Genomic DNA, 23268 nt, shown 5'->3' with positions numbered 1-23268 from the left:
ATTTCTAATTGTTTTTTTTTTTTTTAATTTTTAAATAACCACCCATTCTTAGCTCCTGTTTTTGTTTTATGAGTTCTTATTATTTTCACAAACATTATTCTTCCTTTTATCTAATTGAGGATTAACACGTACATAAAATCTTTATTTTACATTGCTTAATAACTTCAGTTTCCCTTGGGGTAAATTTTTCTACTTGTTTGATTTTTGGTAGTCGTAACATTAGCTATGAAAAATTTCTGTTTGCGCGCTCATTTGTGAGGATGAGTATCTTCTCATTTCCGACACTCACCTCTACCTGTCTGGCAGTTTTATGGTTTCCTGCACTTGACGCCCACGTTTCTGGAGTTCAGAACCAGGTCTTACATCAGCAACATGTTGTCCTCATTCCATGTGGATATTGCAAATCCAGTCCAAACCAGCTTGTCACCGTTTTGAGCAGTGAATCTGTGTCAGTTCTTGCTTTCCACCCTAGCTCCACATATTAGTTGCAGGTTTTTGTCAATCTCTCTTCATAGAAAAGTGGTCCCTTCCTCAGTACCCTGTAAATTTAAGTTCCCTTGCTATGCTTAAGGTCCTATTTTTTTTTTTTTTTTCCATTGCAGGAAAGAAACCTAAGGCTGCCACTGCTGTGCGTGGCCTGGAGTCCATCAGGCTGGGTCATGGCTGTGTTTTCATTCTATCTTAGGTTCAGGTAGATGTTCATACTTCTTAAGCATGGATAAATGATTTTATTTACTAAATATTTAAGGAGCACTTACCATATACCAGGCATGGTTCTTGGCACTGAGGAGGCAATGATGAACAAAATGTTCTTTGACTGTAAGTCATTTTTCTATTCTCTTTATGTCTTTCAAGAGGTATGGAGTAGTAATTGAGTAGGAATGTGAGGTATGAACCTTAACTAGATGGTTATCTCGACCAGAGGACAATTTCTGTCATCTTCACCAGAGGATTTTTTAAAAAAATAATTATACTTCCTTACCTTCTATTGGATAAAACACTATTTCCTAAACTTACCTGATCATAAGTTTTACCTAGGATGTTTAATAAAAATACAGCTCAGAGGGCCTATCACAAGTTTACTGAATCAGAATTTTCTGAGAAAGAGCCTGGAAATGTGCAAATGTTTAATAAAGCTTGCAGATATACTTATGATACAGCAAGTTGGAGAAATGCTGTTATAAAATATGTGATTATATACATAAAAAAGTCATCAAATCTAGAAATAAAAGCTAGCCTGTTTTGTTAAAACTAGTGTCCTCTATCAGCCTGAAAATGGAAGCAATAGATTATTGAAGAAAATAGATTATTGCGAAATTTCCTTTTCTTCTAGCTTCCCTTCACTCAGGCTACCTAGGTTGTGACTTAATTTTCAGAAGCATTTAATAAGTTCCAGAACACAGGGCATATCTAATTCAAAGTGTTAAAAACTATGTTCCAAAGTTAAATAATTTGATGATTACCCTACATGCTGAATATTCTCATAAATAGTAATAGCGAGGTATCTATACAAAAAGGTCTACTCATTTAAATTAGACTCATAGTTTTACTCAGATAAAATTTAAACAGGATGGGTTGAGTGTTTAATATATACTAACAGACAAATTATCTGCTCTCATGAATCTTAACAGCATATAAAAGAGAATGTTTCTTTTTAAATAATAGAAATACAAAGATATTTTACATTTATTATATATATTTATGCTATTTCTAGATGATAGCAATGCTACAACAGTATTAAACAATAGAATATAGCAAACCTATGTGGATAGAAGCTACTGTGTCCTATAGTAATAAAAGGACACATGCATGGTTATTGCATTACTCTAAATCTAAGATATATACTTACAAGAACATTTTTATAACTTAGATGTGAAAAAAATGTAAATATATCAGTTTAGTAGCATAATTTAATAGGAGAGCCTTCTTGAATTTGACAATTGGAGTTACCATTTCATTTCAAGACATTGATAAAATACTATTTTATCATTTGAAAAATGAACTTGGTAGTTTATTAATATCAGGTGAACAGTATATTCCCTACCTCCACAGATAAACTACACTGTCAAGAAAGAAAATGGTATATATATATATATATTTTTTTTTAAATGGTATATTTGACATAAACATTCATGACAAAATATATTCTCACCTATAGAGTCAGGCAACTGTTGCAACATATTGGATGATAGTAAGAGGTCTTCAAGGGCTTCACATCCAGAAATGTCCATGTCGACTGTTTCTATTCTGTTTTTTGACATATCCAGGTATACCAACATCTTTAACTTCCCTATAGACTTGATGACATTGCATAAACTCAGGGTTAGTTGAGAAACTTTCGAAAGATATTTTCAAGCTGTCAAAACCACAACACTATAAAATTAATTTTAAAAGCAACTGCAATAACAAGTGTTGGCAAGAATGTGGAGACATTGTAACCCTCATACATTGCTTGCAGAAATGTAAAATTATGCAGCCACTTTGGAAAACAGTTTGGCAGTTCTTCTAAATGTTAAGCTAGAATTCCCACATGATCCAGGAATCACTAGGTACACACTCAAGAGCGAAGCCTATGTCTACACAAAAACACAAATGTTCAAAACAGTGTTAGTCACAGTAGCTAAAAAGTAGAAACAACTCAAATATCCATCATTTGATAAATAAATAAATGAAATGTGATATATCCGTATGTTGGAATATTATTTATCAATAAAAAGGAATAAAGTACTCTTACATACTACAAAGTGTATTAACCTTGAAAACACCGGCAGTGAAAGATGCTAGTCACAAAAGACTACCTACTGTATGATTCCTTTATGTGACATGACATGTCCAGAATAGGCAAATCTATAGAGGCAGAGAGTAGATTAGGGTCTCTAGATATCCATCATTTGATAAATAAATAAATGAGGTTGGGAGGAAGGAGACATGGAAATAATTGCTAATGACTTCAGGGTTTCTTTTAGAAGAAATGTTCTAAAATTAGATTGTGATAACGGCAGTACAACTAAGGGAGTGTTCTAAAAACCAGTGAATTATATACTTTAAATGGGTGAATTTTACGGGATGCTAATTCTATCTCAATACAGGAGTTAAAAGAGAATGCAACAATAATCTCAAAGTTGCCACTGAATTAAATACATACATACATACATACATACATACATACATACATACATACATAAATAAATTGCCACCAAAACATCAAATGTTGACATATTCATTCTTACAATTTAAAATGCATAAGAAAGGTTCTTATATTGTGATTTGGACTTTAACCATACTAAGTAGATTCAATATTTTGCTCATTCAACAGTTTTTTTTTTGTTGTTGTTGAGGATCTACTATGTATCAGGGCTTGTGTTACGTACTGGAGAACAATAATGAATATGTCAGCCAAGTATAGGGCGAGACTTGTCATGAGACAAAGCCTTTATCCTTAAGGAGCTCATGATAGTGAAGGAAACTGTCAAACAAATAATTGTAATACCCTATGATATGTGCAATAAAAAAAGCATGCAGGGAATGCCATAGAAGCACAGAGCTGCAAATTGCCTGGAAGACGCTGCTTGTCAAGAAAAGGAGAAACCACCTGGAAGAGAGAACAGCACATACATTCACAGAGAAGTGTGAAAAAGCATGGCTTATTTGAAGAAAAGTGGGAAACTCAAAGTGACAGAACACAATGATGAGGTTAGCATTGTAAAAAGCCAGCTGTTATGTGGGGAGAAATGAACTCTATCTAATAGTCAACTAATCTGTTCAAGGCTTTTAAGATGGAGAATGACATGAACAGATTTGTGCTTTGAAATAATAACTTCAGGGAACTGTGAAGAGAAGATTTGTGACTGGAGTCAGAGAGACTCATTAGAAAGATCTGGAAGCAGTTTTGCTGAGGAGATGAGAGGGTCCTGAATGAATGCAGCAGAAGTGAGTATGAAGAGGGGATGGGCTCAAGAAACATTTAGAAGTGGAATGACAACTAGTGACCGATTGCGGAGGACAGAGGAAAAATCAAGGGGTGCACAGTGCTTGCCAAGCTGAGACATGGACTACAGGACCTAGAGCAAGATGAAAGTCTTAATTTTCCTTTTCTTTAAGGGCATGTTTTGCAAATAAATGTCCCCCCCCCCCCATATCAGTGTTCAGTGGTCTATCTGTTTGTCTGGTCTACCTGTGTACACTTTACTATTAATATATTGCCTCTACCTATTTGACAAAGTATAACTAAACAAATAAATAAATACATTTATTGCACACATGCACAGTACTTGGCACTGTGTTAAGTTCTTTATATATATTACTTGATTTAATACTTTATATTCTTGCTAGTCAAAATGTGTTTTGTAGACTAGCAGCCCTGGGAATACCTGCCAGCTTGTCAGAAATTTCAAATCTCAGATCCGCTCCAGACCCACGGAATCAGAATCTGCACTTAACACACATTGAAGCTTAGTGTTTAAGTGATGTCACACATTAGGTTCCTCCCTGGGAGGCAGAGACAAAGAGAAGTTGATGAGAGTGTTCTTAGGATCAATAGCAGTGGAAAGAGAGAGGTAAGTAAGGAAGTAGAACTGTGCAGATAAAGAAGTTGGGCTGTGATTGAGTCTTGAGGAAGTGCTCAGCTGCCCTTCAAGGAACAGTGAACTTAGATTGTCCTGAGTGGAGGGGAAGAGGCCAGGCCTTTCTATTCCTGCATTGACTGGTCATTGCAGGTCTCTCAGAAAGGAGGTATGACCCTGCGTGAGGAGGTTCTCTTCAGTCAAGACAATTCCTGATGAGGGTGGAGATCTTTAAGCAGCATTCCCAGAAGGTGGGGAAATATAATAAGCGTCTACTACAAGTAACATTCTAGGGTTAACCCATTAATAAGGGTGGAGCTAAAATTCAAACTCACTTTTATTGGGTTATACATTATAAAGCCTCATGATTATATTGGCATTTCTTGCTCTCTAGCTCCCTAATAAATTAACCCACATAACTTTAGCCCTGTTCCCTCAGCTCCCTTTATGGACAGTGTGAGCACAGCCTTGGAGTAGGTGAATAGTTGTTAGGCTAGGAACTGAGTATTTTGAGTGAGTAAGGCTGACTTTCTCCTCATGCTTAGAAATATGTCACTTTGAAAAATGCTGTCACATTACTTATAGCTTTCTATTTCAAGGAACTATTATGTTACCTTAGCTCATTCTTCTCTTCTGGTAAGCAAGGAAAAATGACATATGTATCTATTTGTGTGTGTATGTATTTCCTTTTTTTTTTTTTTTTGTTCTTTTATCCAGGAGGAAATTTCTGTCTTCTTTGAAGGTTCTTTAATTACTCTCTCCAGCACAACTCAATATTTTGGTGCAAAGTTTCTAAACATCTTTTTTTAGAAGCAAAATAACTCTTTGGTGTTTAATTTTTAGTTTTTCTAAACCCTCACTTTCAAACACCTTATAAAGGCAATAATAGCCTGGAGTAATAAAGGCCATAAGTCTCAGTATCTCAGAGTCCTTGAGGATATTGAATGTTGTTCCAACATTGCTCTGGACATAGAGGAGCCCATAGGTAAACAGTGGAGGGCAAATGAAGAATAGAAGCCATCACAAGCAAAAGCAGATATTGAAGTGTTTCTTTAAAAAAATAAATGTGGATTCAATACACTGTTTAGTCATATTTTGGTTGATCTTAGAGTGATGGTCGCAAAACAGAGCTATATATAAGACTAATTTTTGATCATTATCTATTTGTTTCTCTGAATTATGAAAAATCGAGTGGATAAAAGATAGCCCAGGCTTCTTAAAGTTTTTAGAAAGTGTATTAACTTAATGTATTATGGTACATGAACTAATAATAAAATGAAACTGCTTCATTCCGTGTCTTACGACACTCAATATTTAGGGTTAATCATTCTGTGAAGTTGATAGACATGGCCTGAAAACCACATTGAAGATGAGCGACAAACAGACAAGCCATGCCTATTTATGGCAGGGAGGTGTGGGGTATTCCCACAAGGAGTATAGCAAAATGTGAAATTCAAGCGTACTAACGAAAGTAAGAAATCTGCTTAAAGTTGGCAGTATATGAGAAAAATCTACCATTGACACAGACAAATTAAACAGCACTTCTGTTTTACAGATGTCATAATACCTTTCCATTTCAATAATAAGATTACAAAGAAATTTGAGGTCTGAGTTGATTTGCAAGATTGGATTTGGGAATGTAATGATTGTGAAAAATAAGATGAACCTAACTCTCATTTGTATCTTCTACTGAGGCTATAGCAACAGCATTTTCAAGCATAATAGTGAACAACAGGAGTTGGTTTGAATTACAATTCAGCCATTCACTGGCTGCATGACCTTGGGCCAGTTACTTAATTACTCACTCTTTTTGTGTCAGTTTCTTCATCTATAACCCAGGGATGTAAAAACCTAGTTTCATAGTTGTTTTGAGGATTCAATGAGTCAATATTTGTAAAACACCTAGTCCTAGATAGTTCCTAGCCCGTGACAAATGCTATGTAAGTGTTTTTGAATAAATAAATATATTGAAGAAGCAGCTATAAACTTTTCCAATGAGACACACACCTTGATTCCTCAATCTTGCACAGGGAATTGATGAGGGCTTTACTTGTGACACCCCACGATTTGTACATACCGTGGATATGACACAAATCAGACTCTACTATATGTAGTGGGATCCAGGTTTTTCTCTCCTGTCACGTTTGAGTTCCTCAAACAAATATATTCAAGGTCATTGAATATATTATCTCTGTAACCCTCATGTTAGCATGGTTTCTGGTTCATATAGGTATATTTGTAAATGGTTTTTGAATAAATCAAGAAGTAGAATATATGCATGCTTTTTTGTTTTGTGTCTGTGATGATGGTAGAAATGTACTTTTTTTGACAAGAAAAGAAAGTATTTTTTCCCTAACTTTTTGCCAGATATTCTCCGTTATGTGGCCTTATGCTTGTTCAAAAGAGAATAAGCTTCTTGTTTTTGTTGCTTTTGCAATCATTTTAAGAAATTTTTAATATCAATTCAAAAGAGGAATAAAATTTGTTTTGTGAACACACATTTAAATCTCAGTGGCTGAAGAATTATTACAAATCCAGCTGTCCTGGCTATTTAGCCTAATGCAAGGAGTTTGGAAATGGCTACCAGCTTGGGAGCCTTGTACCTGCTGTGTGTGTATGTGTGTGTGTATGTGTGTATGTGTGTATGTGTGTATGTGCGTGTATGTGTACATGCTTATTTGAGTGTATGTGGTCTGAGTGACACGCAGCAGTGTTTTATGGAAGTCATTCTTTCACTAGATGGAAAAAGCAGGACTAGTCACACTAAATGAAATGGTTGGTAAACCTACTACTCAGGAGATAATGGACTGTCCATTAGTTGAGGAAAAATGTTGACTCTAGTTTAACTTTCTGTTTTTAACAACTTATGATCCTTGCTATTTTCAAAAATGCAAGTGAGTTTTACTAAAAATCATCTGAAAGATTTTAATTTTTTGGGGAGAGATCTAACACTATGAACAGAAACCATTATCTAGTTACCTAAAATATCAAGGTTAATTTTGTAAAACTAAGACTTGATATTATATATAGCATTTCTTTATCAAAACATAACAATATAAAAAATTTAGCTTTTAAAATACAGTCAATGTAGAAAGAGAAAACAAATATCCTCCTAAGAGAACAAGAAATATCTTTTATGCACTTTCCATACCTGATAACACTCACAAAAGGTTATATGAACTACTCAAAAACAAATTAGTGAAAAACATTTGGTGACTGAATGCTCCTAACAAATGTGTTACTTTGAAATACAAACATCGGAATTTAAGATTATCATCAATTACAATTAATATATAACATAGATGCTAGACAACATGGTATAATGAAAACTTACATACCCCAGGTAGTACTTGCAATGCATTATTATCCATCCACAACTCCCTTAAATTTTGTATTTGATCCAGAACTTCAGGCTGCGAGAGAGATAAAAGAGAAAGGAGAGAGGAGGAGAGATCCAAATTAGTCTCTTCTTATCACAATATAAGATGTGTTCTGGAACTTTCATTTGGGAATCTAGTGTTAATTCTCTAAGAAATTCCAAGTTTCACAGAACTGTAGCAAAACTGGTGGACCCCGAAGTAGCCAACCTAGAACTGATCTGGAAACAATCTGAACAAAAAGAATGAAAATTAACATGTATTTCTCTCCCTTAACACCCTACAGTTATCTTCCGTAACATTTATTACACTCTATTCAATAAGTGTCTGATTTCTTTGTTATAGTATAAGATTTTGAAGGGCAGCACAATGTTAGTTTTTTAATCACTACATCCTCATATCCCCATTGTTTGTCATGGTACTTGGCACGCTGTAGGTTTTATCTCATGTGTGTACTAGCACATTACATGCAAACAAAGCATTATATTACCATGATGTGATCATAGTATGAATAAGACCCACTCATTGCTTATCCCTTCATTTACCCAACAAATAATTAGATGTTGAATAGTGAGGATGGCTACATTGCAAAAGGCACAGTGTAGTATCCATAGTTATCCAAAACCCATTCCTGCCTCGAAATAGCTGCTGATCTACTTGGGGAAACAAATGCATGTAAATAACTAAAGCACAAGGCAGCACATGGGAGGGAAGAATCATGAACGTAGAGAAATTCACAGAAAGGAGGGAGAGAATATGATCACGGTATATAACAGAGTGCATAAGGAAACACTTTAATGTGCTAACTACTCCTGGGCAATAGATTATATAAAGAGGATGGAGGTTGCTATTGCTGTCAGCATCATTTCTTGATTTATGATGACTTTTCCTGACTTCTCTCCAGAAAGTATCCCCCACCCTAATCTAAGGCCACCTGCTTCCCTTGAAGTCAATTCCTTTTGATCACTCCAGGGGCGTGACTAGGCGTAAGCTAATTAATGCATTGTATTCATCTGGGCAGAGGGATTGGCTCAAGGATGGGATCATGATCCCATCATCGCAGATAATTCTCTGAATGGGGCTTCTGGGAAAAGACTCTTGCTCTTCCCGGCTAGATTCAAAAATGGGAGGTTACAGCCCAGGGAGCTTCAGGCATGAAGAAAAGGGAGGAGCCTCTTTGAATTAAAAGATGGATCCTGATAACATCATATTAGCCTGAAATTAAGCCACACCTGAAGTCAGATTTTTTTTTTTTGTCTCTTCCAAAGGAAAGAGTTATCACTGAATCAAGGTACAGATATAATTTCTGGTCAATTTACTACATAAGGCCACTCTACTAAGATTGGGAGGCATAGCAGCCATACCTAATACATAGAAACAAACACAGGGAGGCAGTCAAAATGGGGAGACAAGAAACATGTCCCAAATGAAAGAACAAAACAAAGCTCCAAAAAATGAAGTAAACAAAATGAAGACAAGCAATCTACCAGACGCAGGGTTCTAAACACTGGTTATAAAGATGCCCAGTGAACTTAGGGGAAGAGTGATAAATTCAGTGAGAACTTTAACAAAGAGATAGGAAACATAAAAATGGAGATAGAACACATAAAAAAGAACCATTCAGAAATGAAGAATGCAATAACTAAAATGAAGATTACATTAGAGGGAATCAATAGTAGATTAGATGAACCAAATAATTGAATCAGTGATTTAGAAGACAAGGTAGAGGGAAACACCCAATAGTAACAGCAAAAATAAAAAAAAAAATAAAAAAAAATGAGGACAGTTTAAGGGGCCTCTGCGACAACATCAAGTGTACCAACATTTATATCATAAGAGTACCAGAAGGAGGAGAGAGAGTAAGGGATTAAAAACCTATTTGAAGAAATAATGATGAAAAACTTTCCTAACCTGATGAAGGAAATAAACATACAAGCTCAGAAAGCACAGAGTCTAAAACAGATGAACTCAAAGACACCTATACCACGACACATCATATTTAAAATGACAAAGGTTAAAGACAAAGAGAGACTCCTAAAAGCAGCAAGAGAAAAGAAGTTAGCTACGTACAAGGGAGTTCCCATAAGGCTGTCAGATGATTTCTCAACAGAAACTTTGTATCAGAAGGGACGGGCACAAAATATTCAAAGTGTTGAAAAGCAAGTACCTATAACCAAGATGATTCTATCCAGGAAAGCTATCATTTAGAATCAAAGGACAGATAAAGAGCTTCCCAGACAAGAAAAAGCTAAAGGAGTTCATCACCACCAAACCAGTATTACAAAGAATGTTAGAGGGACTTCTTTAAGACAAATAAATAAATAAATAAATAAATAAATAAATAAATAAATAAATGGCAATAACTATATATTTATCAATTACTTTAAATATATATGGATTAAATGCTTCAATCAAAAGATAGGGTATCTGAATGGATGAGAAAACAAGACCCTACAAGAGACTCACTTCAGATAGACACACAAAGACTGAAAGTAAAGGGATGGAAAAAGATATTTCATGAAAATGGAGATAGACAAACAAAAAATCTGGAGTAGCAATACTTATACCAGACAAAATAGACTTTAAAACAAAGTCTATAACAAGAGACCAAGAAGAACCCAGTAATCTCATTCTGGGTATTTGTCCAAAGAAACCCAAAACACTACTTTGAGGGCATGTGTGCATTTATATGTTCACTGCAGCAATGTTTACAATGGCCAAGATGTGGAGACAGGCTTTGTGTTTGTCGATGGAAGGATGGATAAAGAGTACATGCACTACCATAAGTTGTAGTACATATATACAATGGAATATTTCTCAGACATGTAGAGTATGGGTTCTTGCCATCTGCAGAGGCATGGATGGACCTGGACGGTATTGGGCTGACTGCAGTACATCACACAGATAAAGACAGATGCAATGTGATTTTGCTTATATGTGGAAGCTAAATAATAAAATAAAGAAACAAAACAGAAATAAACTCATAGATACAGAGAACATTTTGATGGTGATCAGATAGGAGAGGCGTTGGGAGGGTGAAAAAAGGGGAAGGGATTAAAAAGTACAAATTGGTTGTTACACAGTAGTCATGGGGATGTGGGGTATAGCATAAGGAATATAGTCAATAATCTAATAACTATGTATGGTGTCAGATGAGTACTAGATTTATAGGGGTGACAGATGGGATAAGGGTTGGGGGAGTGGGGTGAAAAAAGTGAAGGCATTAAGATGTACAAATTAGTAGTTACAAAATAGTCACAGGGATGTAAAGTAAAGCATAGGGAATATAGTCAATGATATGATAATAACTACGTATAGTGCCAGGTGAAACTAGACTAGTCAGGGGAATCACCTCTTAAATTATATAAATGTCTAACCACTATGCCGTGCACCTGGAATTAATATAAAACAATGTTGAAAGTCAACTGCAATTGAAAAATGAAAAAAAGGAGGGAAAAGGTGAAGAGCATATTTCCAGGTATAAAACAAATAAGTCATTCGTTTGTCATGTACAGCATAGGGCATATAGTCAATAATATTGTGATAGCATATTACGGTGTCAGATGGTTGCTGGACTTATCATGGTGATCATTTCTTTAGTATATAAATGTTGAATAACTATGATGTACACCTGAAACAAATATAACATTGTATGTTAGCTATATTTCAATAAAAATCTTTTAAAAAAAGATACAACCATAGTTCAATAAAATTTGAGGCCTAATTAGGAAATCCAATGTATTTTACATAATACTAGTGGAAAACAATGGAATTGTACCAATGTTATAATTAGAATATTGGTAAATGTGCATGTGAAGGAGTTAAACATATATGTTTGACACATTAGGAGGGCTTCAGAGACTTCCAATACAACTGTGGAGATAGATTCTGATACATTTAGCCTGAAATAGCAGTGGAATGTGGGACTATTCCTGGGAGAAGTTTCCATTATAACAAGGATCAAAATCTACAGTTAGAGCATGGCATTCAGCCGTGGAATCAGAGGAATGTGTGAATAAGTGTGGGGGATTTCTCTGTGTAGGAAAATATTCCCACTGTCACTTAGATCACAGAAAACAGGCAGTGAACTAATCTGCCTGTATGTCAAGATTTGCAGAGATGGAAAACATAAATCAAGTGTAGAAAGCGTGCTCTGATGTGCAGAGGCTTTGAGGTAGAGGGCTTGCTAACAACTGGCAGGTCATTTGGAAAACATCAGTCATGTGGTATAGTTTTTACTAAGCTTAGGCATCATGCAGACTTTAGGAAAAGAGATCGAGTTGCATACTATGTAATGTTGACACAACCTTATATGTATGTAAGAAGATGGAGATTGATGTATAAACTTGGAACAATGAACATTATTCAGCATAGACTAGATTGTGTTGTGGTAACAAATTAATCCTGAAATCTCAAAGGCTTAACATGACAGACTCACTTTCCACTCCTACTACATGTCCAGAGTGGGTTTGTGACCCACAATCTTGTGTTACCAGTATCTCAAGACTTCCTGAGAAGCCGAAGCAGAGAAGACAGAGTGTGGAAAACTAGCTGCTGCCCTTACACATCTAGGGCTGAAAGTGACACATATCACTTCTGCTTATAGCTCATTGTCAAGAACTATTAACATGGCTTTGACCTAAGTTCAAGGAATGCTGGGAAATGTAGAAGGACTTCATGGAGAATTTGGTGACTGCTACTGTCCCTGTCACATAGTGACACCATATAAAAAGGCACAAGAATGAATTCACAGAACTTTTATAACTTAGTTATTCTTTCATTCTGTGAGTACTTATGAAACATCTAATTCCCAGACACTGCACTGGAGTCATAATGCACAGCATGGTCTCTGCCCTCAAGAAACCCAAAGAGCAAATGCATGATATTATGGAAATATAAAGGAAGGGGAACAATATGCCTTAGTAATGAGAGAAGCCAGACAAGGACTTGTGGAGCCGAGATGAGAAGAAATTGGTCAGTAGAGAGGAGAGGAGAGGAAGCACATGTTAGCCAGCAGCAGAGTGGTAAGGAATAGCACGATGTATGGACAGGAATAACAGGTAATTAGCTTTACTGGAGTATTAAGTTTGAAACAAAACCAGTAGTAGAAAAATAAGTCTGGTAAAAGAGGATGGGGTCTGTGAAGGCCTCATGTTTTCTTAGGGAGATAGGACTTTATTGTATGACTGAAGGAATATCACTAAAATATTTTTTTTTTCACTAAAATATTTTTAATAAGTGATTTCAGCAGATCAGTATTATATGCGAGTATATATCATCTATATATAATCTATCTCTATATATAATCTCTCTATATAATCTATCTATCTATCTATCTATCTCTCTATCTATCTATCTATCTATCTATCTATCTATCTATCTATCTATCTATCTATCTATCTATCTATCTATCTATAGATGTCAGTGGGCACTGTGGGGGGATGACTGGAAGTTGACAGAGAGCATGTCTAAAGGTCTCAAATTTTCTGGATGAAGTAGGGAGCAAGATGATCTGTTGAGCAGGAAGGGGTAGGGATTTTGTATCCATAGAACACTTGGGGATGATGGTACAACCTGAAATTGTTTGAGGGGATTCAATGAGGAAGTCAAGGGCAATCAAAAGAGCTCTATCAATGATAACTATTTGAACTTTTTGTTTTGTTTCAGGTTTCCATGTGGTCAGAATGGAGTGCAGTGGGACTGAGGGGTTGAGAGACCTAGAAGAATAAGAAATTAGAATGAGAGAGCAGAAGTTAGGAGTGTAAGATTTCTGAAGTGGTTCCAAGAAATGGTGTGTGGCTAGAAGAAGATGCTGTGGGAACATAAGGCCCTGCATGGTCTGTAATGATTTGAGGAGCTTGGAAGCACTGTAAAACTTGCTGCATAGCTGTGTCAGACAAAGTGGCAGATGAAGCAAAACAATTATACCTCTAGAATATCTCCCACACTGAGCTCTAGTAGGGACCCTAGCAACTATGACTACTTGGAAAGGGGTAACTAATGCTAATCTATATTTCTACTTCATTTCAAAAGATCTCATTTTGATTTATTTAATACCATAATAAGGTAATAATAGTCCTACTTTATGGATAAAGATTCTAATAATTATTTCCTGGGGAAAATGAGAATAATTTGATGAAGTTTGTATAACTGCGGCTAGGATTGTTTCTCAGGTCTTCTGGCTCCAAAGATGCCATCATGTTATAGCTTAAAATTAAAATTCTGAAATAATGAAAAATGCTGGTCACAAATACCCAATAAAGAAAGTAAAGCATATTCTGGCTTTCTAAAAAAAGACAGTATTTTTATTACTGGATGTTATAATAAAATGTACCACAGAAGAAATTTCAGAAACTTACTAATAATAGCAGAGACAAAATATATTTAGCAGATCAATACCTAAGCTTTCTGAAACAAAAACCGCAACATAAAGATGATGCAATGACATTTTATAATAAATAGACACTATTAAAGTGGATCTTGGAACTAAACTAAATGGCTTACAACCAACCTAACACGCAAATTGCCTTTTTTCATGCTACTTAATTTCATCCCAAAGTCAATCATTTCCACTAAAAATTAATAAATTAAGTCAAGAATGGCTTGGTTTATTCAATGCTGGTGAAAGTGCTATGAGCTAGGCACTCACATAAACTGTTTTTGGTAATATAAATTAGTGTTGTCTTTTAGGAAAACATTTTCAAATATGTATCGCATGTCTTGAAAATGTTCATATCCACTTTTAGGTGATTATCTTTTTTTAAACCTTTTATTTTTATTAGTTTCAGGTGCTTCTGAAATGATTAGAAATATAGAAAAAATATTTCTTATTGCAGAAGTATTTCATTGAAGAATAACTAATAATATAAAAAAGTTGGTTACGATCTTAATAAACAGCAGCATAATGAATAGATAACCAAATTATAATAAAATCATATACTGAAATAGTATACAGCAATAAAAATGACATATATAGTTTTATGTATGAAGACAGATAGATCTTGCAAACAATATTGATTGAAACTCCAATTATGTAAAATTCATATAGCATAAATAAATGTACATAGATTTGAATAACAGTGCTATGTATATATTTATAAATACATATACAGGCAGTAAAAATGGTGACATATAGAGGCACACCAAATTCAAAGTAGCAATTATCCTAGGATTGAAATAGGACTAGAAGAGAGAACATAGATGAGTTCTACTTGAACTTCAGTGTTTTACTTCTCTAAAATAAAAAAAATATTAACTCAAATATGAAAAATAGTTCACATTTGTTTATTTTGGTTAGTAGATGTTGATACATTACTTTAAAATTTTTACATTTTATAAAAATATTTTTATATTTGTTTTTACTTTAAAAAGTTAGAAAAAAATCAGAAGACACTATATCAAAATATTAATTTATATGGTGGGCTTATGATTGACTTAATTTTTCTTCTTTTTCATTTTTTTCTATAGTTCCCAAATTTTCTATAGTGTGTAGACATTACATTTAATAATCAGAAAAAATTAGAAAACATCTTAGTGTCTTTTTTTCAAATTTACACTTATCTAACCACTTTAGAATTCTTTCTGAAGTGATGTTACTTCAATTAGTTGAAATGGGCTGTGAAAATTGTTACATCAGTATTAACAAAATGAAACATATATTTTGCAAGACTGAAATAAATTTCAAAAACTCCTATCATGTATATGCAATATTAGGCTCTTCTATTGATTTGACTATATGTGTTACTTTTACTCCACTAATTATAATAATAGACTTCGATTACATTTATTTATACACCTAATACATTTTGTTCCCAATGACATTAAAAGAAATGTTAACTATGAAAAACATAACATCTGACTTTTATCTACTTTTGTCAAAATTAAACTAGGGAACTTTAAAATTTCAAATTGAGCAGTTTAAGTGTCTTAAAGTTGATGAGATTATCTGGCAGATATGATAACAAAAGACTGCTATTCCCAGAAACTATGCAAAACTAGAAGGTGACAAGATGAAACCTGTTTCAAAGTGCAAATAAATAAATGTAGTTTTTTTCTCAAATTAGTACACGTAAAATAGCAAATGCAAATTTAAAAATTATGTTCTCTAAGTAAAGTGACATAATTATCATTCTTCATTGAGACATTTCAGTTACTACATTTTTTTTTCTAAATTTTGGGGCCAATATTTCAAAGTATCATTTTTAATTTCTCTTTTACCATCTCTGTTTAATAACTTTTAGAGTATACAATTTGTGAAGATAGCATGGCTGCATTTTAAGAAATGTTCTCCCATTTTTCTTTAAATCTTTCATTTAATAACACACTTGGCTTATTACTAGCCCTTTAGCTCTCACAACTGGGAAATCTTATTCATGAATTTCATAGTACACAACTGAAACTCTCTGATACACAAAATTGGATGACTAAAATTGTTCAGCTCTTGATGACAAGCCTACTTACTTGTTTATTTTCTCAATTGTTCTGTCCTACATGCCTTGAGACTGATTAACTTTTTCAGTTAATTTCTTCGGTGATAAAAATGTTAGCTCCATAGGGTCTGAGCCTATTTACAGTTTAGACTAATTTTATGTTTCTCAATTTTATTTCAGATGTCGATGCCACTGAAATGTTTATAAAATTTTGTTTCAAATTTACTCCAATCAGGTAACATTTAGGAACAATAGTTTTATATTTTTAGAAATTAATGAATGAAAAAATAAATAGCTATTCTTAGTGACACTTAATAATAAAATACACTGCTGAGAAAATGTGATTAATTTGTAATTAATTAAAACACTTTCAGCCATAAGCTCTTATGAATACTTTATATGAATATGAGTGTAATATATTCTGTTTATGCAGATGAGTGTATTGATGGCATAATGGAAAAAAATCAACAGATGCCATGAAGTTGAAAGGGAGAGACAATATGTGAAATGACTGAATTAGTATCCAAAATGATGGAAAAATGTTCGAAGACTCGATAGTTCTAACAGCATGAAGCTTAATAAAGAAAAATGTAAAGTCATGCCATGTGTTCCCCCAACCAAGCATACAAGTATAAATCAGAAGCAGAAGTGTGAAAAAAATTGGGGCGTTGACTCAAGAGTAAACTCAGTATTCATTAATTCATTTGTTTATGAATGCATTCATTCAGGAAAGAAATATTACCTACCCATGCAAAGAAGGCACTGTAATGGTCTTTGGGAATTTAATTCAGACTGTGAGAAGGCGGTCCCAAAGTGTTTTCTGTTAATATCCTGAGCTGTACGCAACCATTAACCCACATAGGAACTATAGTATTCTAGGTGCCCAAGTGTAAAGGGGTCCTCAACAAACCAGAGCTTATTCAGAATGTCTGGAAACCATGCCATAGGACAAATGACTAAAATGACTCAAACTGTTTAGACTAAAGAATGGAAGACACCCATCTTTAATATCTGACGGTTGCTGTAAGGGAGAGAGGGTAGATTTGTCCTATCTTCATCCACAGTTCAGAATCAATGAAGAAAGTTGCAGGAAGGTAGATATAAGTAAGCATCACACAAGGAGTGTTTCTTTCCCCCCAATTAGATGTATCTAAAATAATCTAATTTCCTGTAGGAGATAGTGACTCTTTGGTCAAGTGAACATATAACTCCTTAAGAAGATCTAAATAACAAGAATAAAACAAAATAATAACATAGGCTAAGTTCTGCTGGGCACTTACTATAGTAAGGTCCTTTCAGAGTGCTTTTATATAAATTATGCTCAATGAATCTTCACAACTATCCACTGAGGTACGTGCTATAATTGCACAGGCCGTAAGCAGAGTAGACTTGTTAAGAGCATGGTTTCAGGAGCTACACTGAGTTCAGAGTCGAGTTCCCTTGATTAGTTGCTGAAAAATCTTGTTTTGGGTTCCTCACCCATTACAGGTGGATGACAGTAGTGTTGGTGACACAGGGAGATAATGAGGGTTAGAAATGTGTGAAAACATTTGAAGGGCTTAGAACACTACCTGGTTCTAAGTGTTAGTGCTTAGTTACTATCCCCACCTTACAGACAGGAAATGTCAGCATAAAGAAACAAATTACTGTGCCCCAAATGATATGGCTCACATATGGGGAAGGCTAGAGCTTGATCTTGAAGTTTTATAGGTTGTGATGAGTAAGGTTCCAAAGGAGGGGTGTATTCCAGAGAAAAGGTATAAATGGTTCACACCTAGCATGATGCTACCTTAGAATGAAGTGCCAAAGGAAGCCATCAGATGCCAAAGGCCGACTTTAATTGATTCAACAATTTCATTTAATTAGTTTTTATAAAGAGTCTATCATGTACCCAGCACTGGAGAAAGAGTGTGAGGAAAACAAACACACCCTCATGGAGATGACATTCCAGTGCTTTATGTTTCCTAGGCCAGGTCCTACAAAGTGTTGACAACTGAACAGGGAAGCAATTCTGGTTTCATGATTTGCACTTTAATGTACTACCGTCCACCTAGACTGCAAACTTTGATGACAGTGTCTGAACTAAATTTAAGAGTGAAAACTATATAACACATAAACTCATCTCATAATTCAAAGTGGCCTCTTGCTTTTCTCCAAAAGTCTGCAGCCACTTCCTTTCTCCACCCTCTGTCTACACAGCAGCTAGTGGGCCATTTCATCATGTCCACACCTTTTCCCATTATCCAAAGATTACAAAGCCCAAATGCCTTTACTGTATCATACGAAACTCTCATCTGACTCTTGCTTACTTCTCAGCCTCTTATTTCACTGTACCTTCATTCAAACTAGAGCTTCAAGGAAAACCAGACTCTGCTGTTCTTAAAGACATAATGCTTTATCTTGCAATTTGGCCTTTGCAAATGTTCCCTAAGCCTGTTCACCTGCTCCTTGACTAGGTGAGGTATCCTTTCTTCTGACTTGGTATCTCTATTGGAGCACTTTCCATATTATACTGAGAGTTCCTTGAAGCAGGGAATTGAATCTTCTTTACTTCTGTATCACCAACTTCTTCTATGGTAACTTGTACATGCTAGGGCTTCAAAAATTCCATCTGATTTGAACAAAATAAATAACCCACAATCATAATCTTTTCCTCTAATCCATCTCAGTAATTCACTCCCAAGATCCCATTTAAACTTTGGCGTCACAAATACCTGTATCGCCTCTGAAATCTCAATTGCATATAACCCGGTATCTGACTATCGCCTCCTATACTTTCAGTTCACTTATTCCAGTACCCAAGAACTCCCCTGTAGGAGTTATTGATGTGACATATCACTGACATGCTAAGTTTATCTTTATTCATCTATCTTTTTTCTTTACTAAGCTGAGCTTCATGATAAACACTCATCGTTATAAGCAACTTCTCAGAAACATCACTCAGAAAATTTGCCCTTTTTCCTCATGTCACATTACCTACCTGAACTTAACCTAAGCCAGTTCCATCTTTCTGACTTTTCTGCTACTGCACCAAGCTTTCTTGGAAAAAAAAAAAAAGAAAGACAGTTTGGCTGACTGGTCTTATTTTAAATTCATGAATGACAAATACCTGAAATGCGGACTGCAATACTGTCAGGCAATCTTATTACTTTTCCCCAAGAAGTTGCTTTTCAAATCTCTGAGACAATTTCACAGTTCTTTAATCTTGTCAAAAGTATCCTCTTACCCCAGCTCATACCTTACTTTGTTTTTCACTGAAACAAACAAACATGCAGAGGTGGATTTACTCTGAAGGTAATTAAGTCTAAGCTTCAGGCCTCTCACATGCATAGCTTAAAAAAAAAAAAAAAAAATTGCAAAGAAATATATTTTAAAGACTATTGGTTAAGATTGCTGTCATTTGCTGCATAGACTTTCTCTCCATCATAGTTCCTTGGGCATAATGTGATACATTTGGGATTGAATCAGGGATACATTTAGTTTAGATTTACTACAATATATCTACACGTTTTATAATCACTTTTGTGGTTCTCTTTTGCTAATAACCACCTCTGGCCATCTCAAATTTGTGTCCCTTTCCTGCCCATTTGAGCTCTAGATCACATCTCTTCCATCTCTTCTTGTCTTTTCAGGGATCCAGGCCTGGAGTTATCTCCTTTCTGCACACATCAATCTCTGTTTCTACTAGGTTACCTCCAGTAGCATCCAAACGTGCTTTAGCTTCTCTCATCATTAAAAAATGTACTATTTTCATTGCTTCTACATCTACGCGCCCATTTGCTTGCTCCTCTTCCCAGACACACTTTAGGAAGAGTTGGCCACTATTTGTCTTTGCTTCCTTATCTCCCATCCACCCTTCAACCCATTCTGATGTGTCACTGAAAACTGTTCTTCTGAAAGTCATCATCCCCGCCATTTTGGAGCTGGGTTCCCTAAAACACAGCTGTGTGAGTCAGACTTAGTACTTAGCTACTGAAGTCGCACAGGAAAGTAAATCAAGGAAGAAAAAAGCAATATTAAATGAAATTTATAGAAATGAAAATTAAAAATTTACATTAAAAATGAAAACTTACATTAAAGCCCAATTGATTAAAGGAAATTCTGTATTTCTAAGTATTTTCAAGATAGAGAAAAAAGTATGTAGTTGCCAATGAAATTTTAAATTCTGGAATCTTTAGGTGATGTATGGGTGTTTATCAGTGCAAATTATAATAAACTATATACTTTCTATGTTATACTTAATTCTTTCATTAATATTTGAAATGTTGAAAACACATAGACATACTTTTAGATACACCATGTTCTACAATTTACACATTCCTATGAGCTGATCTCTGAAAACACCTAAAACTGTGTTCTTCTGTATCAAATAAGTGTCTTTTCCAAAATAAGTATTTCAGTGAACAAAAAACAAATCTGAGTCACTACTTTTTATTGACCAAGTTAGTCAACCCCCTAATGTGGATTAATTCATAATAGCAGTGAGCAATGTTTTTAATAAAACTGCTAAGATGTACAAAAGAATCTATGTGTACCATTAGTCTTATTTTCTATAGATACAGGGAAAATTCTCTTTGTATTATGACTTGACAACATTATTGGATTTTACTTATTTAATACAGTGAAAGTTAGTTTATCTGGCAAATCAATAACCTGAAATCTCTTTAAACTCCAGTTCTACACTCACTAATGTGAACATCTTGGAGCAGGACTGGCATCTCTGAATCTCTAAAATTTAGCCGTGTGTCTGTTGCAAAAATACCAGCAGTGACCTTTGAGGATCAAAGACATAGTGCAAAGCTGAAGTAATTTTAATGAAACTGTTAAGATGTACATATAAGACTACTGGATCATAAGACTACTTCTATTCAGAATAATTTCAAGGTAATTTAGAATTTGAATTCTTTGAAAATCAATGATCAATATCTGGTGTATAAGATAATTAGTTACCTATTAAATTGTATAATGCCCCATTGTTTGAACAGAAAGCAACAAATTAATGTCATAAGTCTGCTAAATAGTAAGAGCTGCATCAAGTAAGAAACTGAAACTGTCAGATGTGCATGCATTGTCTTTTCTGCCTAAAAGTCAAAACTGATAAGGCAGATAGTTAGGCCTTGTCAGTATCTTAAACTTGTTTAGCAAAAGTGAGGACCTACATTAAACATTGTAAATCTTTCCATTTTATTATGTTTTTTGTAGCAAGAGTAGCTCATTAGTGGGTGTCAAGAATGGAGTCAAGACAATACCCGTTTATATTTGGGTTCCAAAGTCATCCTGTCTTTAATTTGTAGCAGTTAGGAAATGTTAAAACCGCATCATTACCATTGTAGCCCCACCACCTAGCGTAGTGGATGCCTAATAAATATTTGTTAAATGAAAAGAGAAAAAAATACTATATTATTAGTAGAACTAAATTTTGCTGTGCTTTCATTTTCTCATTAGAGAAGTGGAAACCCTTATATTTATCTTACTTTACTTCACCGCATAGTAATGTTATGTACATCAATAAAATCTTGTGTGTTACACATCACGGGCTTTTCAATTGAACTTGAAAGACATAAATACTTTAAACATTATTAGAAGATGCCCGGCTAGCTCAGTCGGTAGAGCATGAGACTCTTAAACATTATTAGGGTGCCACGGGTTATTTTAATCAGAATTTTAGTTACTAATTTTGTATATTTTTATTTTATTATTCCTTAATATATTACAGTTTGTTTTACTTATTAATATCCCATCTCCTACTTTTATAATACATTCTAATATTTACTCCTGTTATACATTTATTCTCAATTAAAGATCAGATCAGAACACAAATGGTATAAGTATTGCTGGATAGTTATATTTGTTTTACCATATCCCACACAAACAATATGAACTGGTAAAGAAAATGTATAACATTCTAAAACATCTATCTCTATACTTGGTTGCTCTAATACTTATTATCTAAATAACAACCATCATCATCATCATCATCATAATTAAATCTAGCAACTTACAAAACTTCTCATTTTAGTATTAAAACTTATACTATGAATCTGTAAACATTCTAACTGGTCACTTCTGAAAATTTAACAAGTCCTTACCAAGCATCAAGGTCACGTCTAGCACTGTGTTTTGGGATATAGGTTCATGTGCATGTGCAGGAGGGAAAACTCCAGAGTGTTGTAATATGATCTCAGACAAAATGTAAATGCAAGTTAATGAAGAGACATATCGGATCCAGGGCTAAATATGTGGTAAAAATTATAGTAGCACACAAGGCCAAAGAAAAAACTAAATGAATTGAGAAAAATATCAGTTTACTTAAGAGAATAAAATCAGTTATTTCTTTGGTCAGATTTTAACATTTCATTGTTTCCACACTTGCTTTAAAGCTCTTTAAAAGTCTCAGCAGGAGAACACACAATGGACTACATAGATGACATATTATAGAATTGTGTACTTGAAACCTACATAATTTTATTAACAAATATCACCCCAATAAATTTAATAAAAGAGAGTCTGAGCTTAATTTTTCTCTGCACAAATTCTGTCATGTGAACTACACTAATAAGTTATATATTTTCTATTAGTTTTATACAAGAGTTGAATTAGCTGTTTGCCAGGGTATATTAATGTGTCAATATAGTTCTATATCAGTACACCCAAATTATTCTTACGATATTGCGTTGATTCCTTTATTAACCCCCATTTGAGGGCTAATTGCTGCTACGTAATTTAGCAAAATTATATTGATTGGTGCAATCTATAAAGATCAAGGCTATGTAATTTGAAATTACATGCTCAATTGTTCTGCTTGTCACTATAAAAATTTTATGTTTTATCAGACAAAATTTTCTTTTATATTACAAATGAGCAATGCATCTTGGGGTTGCAATTTAAATCAATTTGTAT

General features: G+C 34.4%; 1 protein-coding gene across 9 annotated transcripts in view; it reads right to left on the bottom strand.

The window, feature by feature from the left end:
- The window catches only part of LRRC7 (leucine rich repeat containing 7), a 474513-nt gene that overhangs the window by 134637 nt on the left and 316608 nt on the right, over window positions 1-23268 (bottom strand). For all 9 annotated transcript variants that reach the window (XR_012497277.1, XM_074334934.1, XM_074334935.1 and 6 more), the window contains 2 exons: window positions 7901-7975; window positions 2153-2297 (listed from right to left, as the gene is read on the bottom strand). Coding sequence is in view for 8 of the 9 variants with exons in the window: in XM_074334934.1 (XP_074191035.1) it covers window positions 2153-2297; window positions 7901-7975 (220 nt within the window). In the remaining variant the exon portion in view is untranslated. The remainder of the gene's footprint in view (window positions 1-2152; window positions 2298-7900; window positions 7976-23268) is intronic.

The sequence above is a fragment of the Rhinolophus sinicus genome, linkage group LG06 (assembly GCF_036562045.2).
Source record: "Rhinolophus sinicus isolate RSC01 linkage group LG06, ASM3656204v1, whole genome shotgun sequence".
NCBI lineage: Eukaryota > Metazoa > Chordata > Mammalia > Chiroptera > Rhinolophidae > Rhinolophus > Rhinolophus sinicus.
This window is presented reverse-complemented; position numbering and strand designations above follow the sequence as displayed.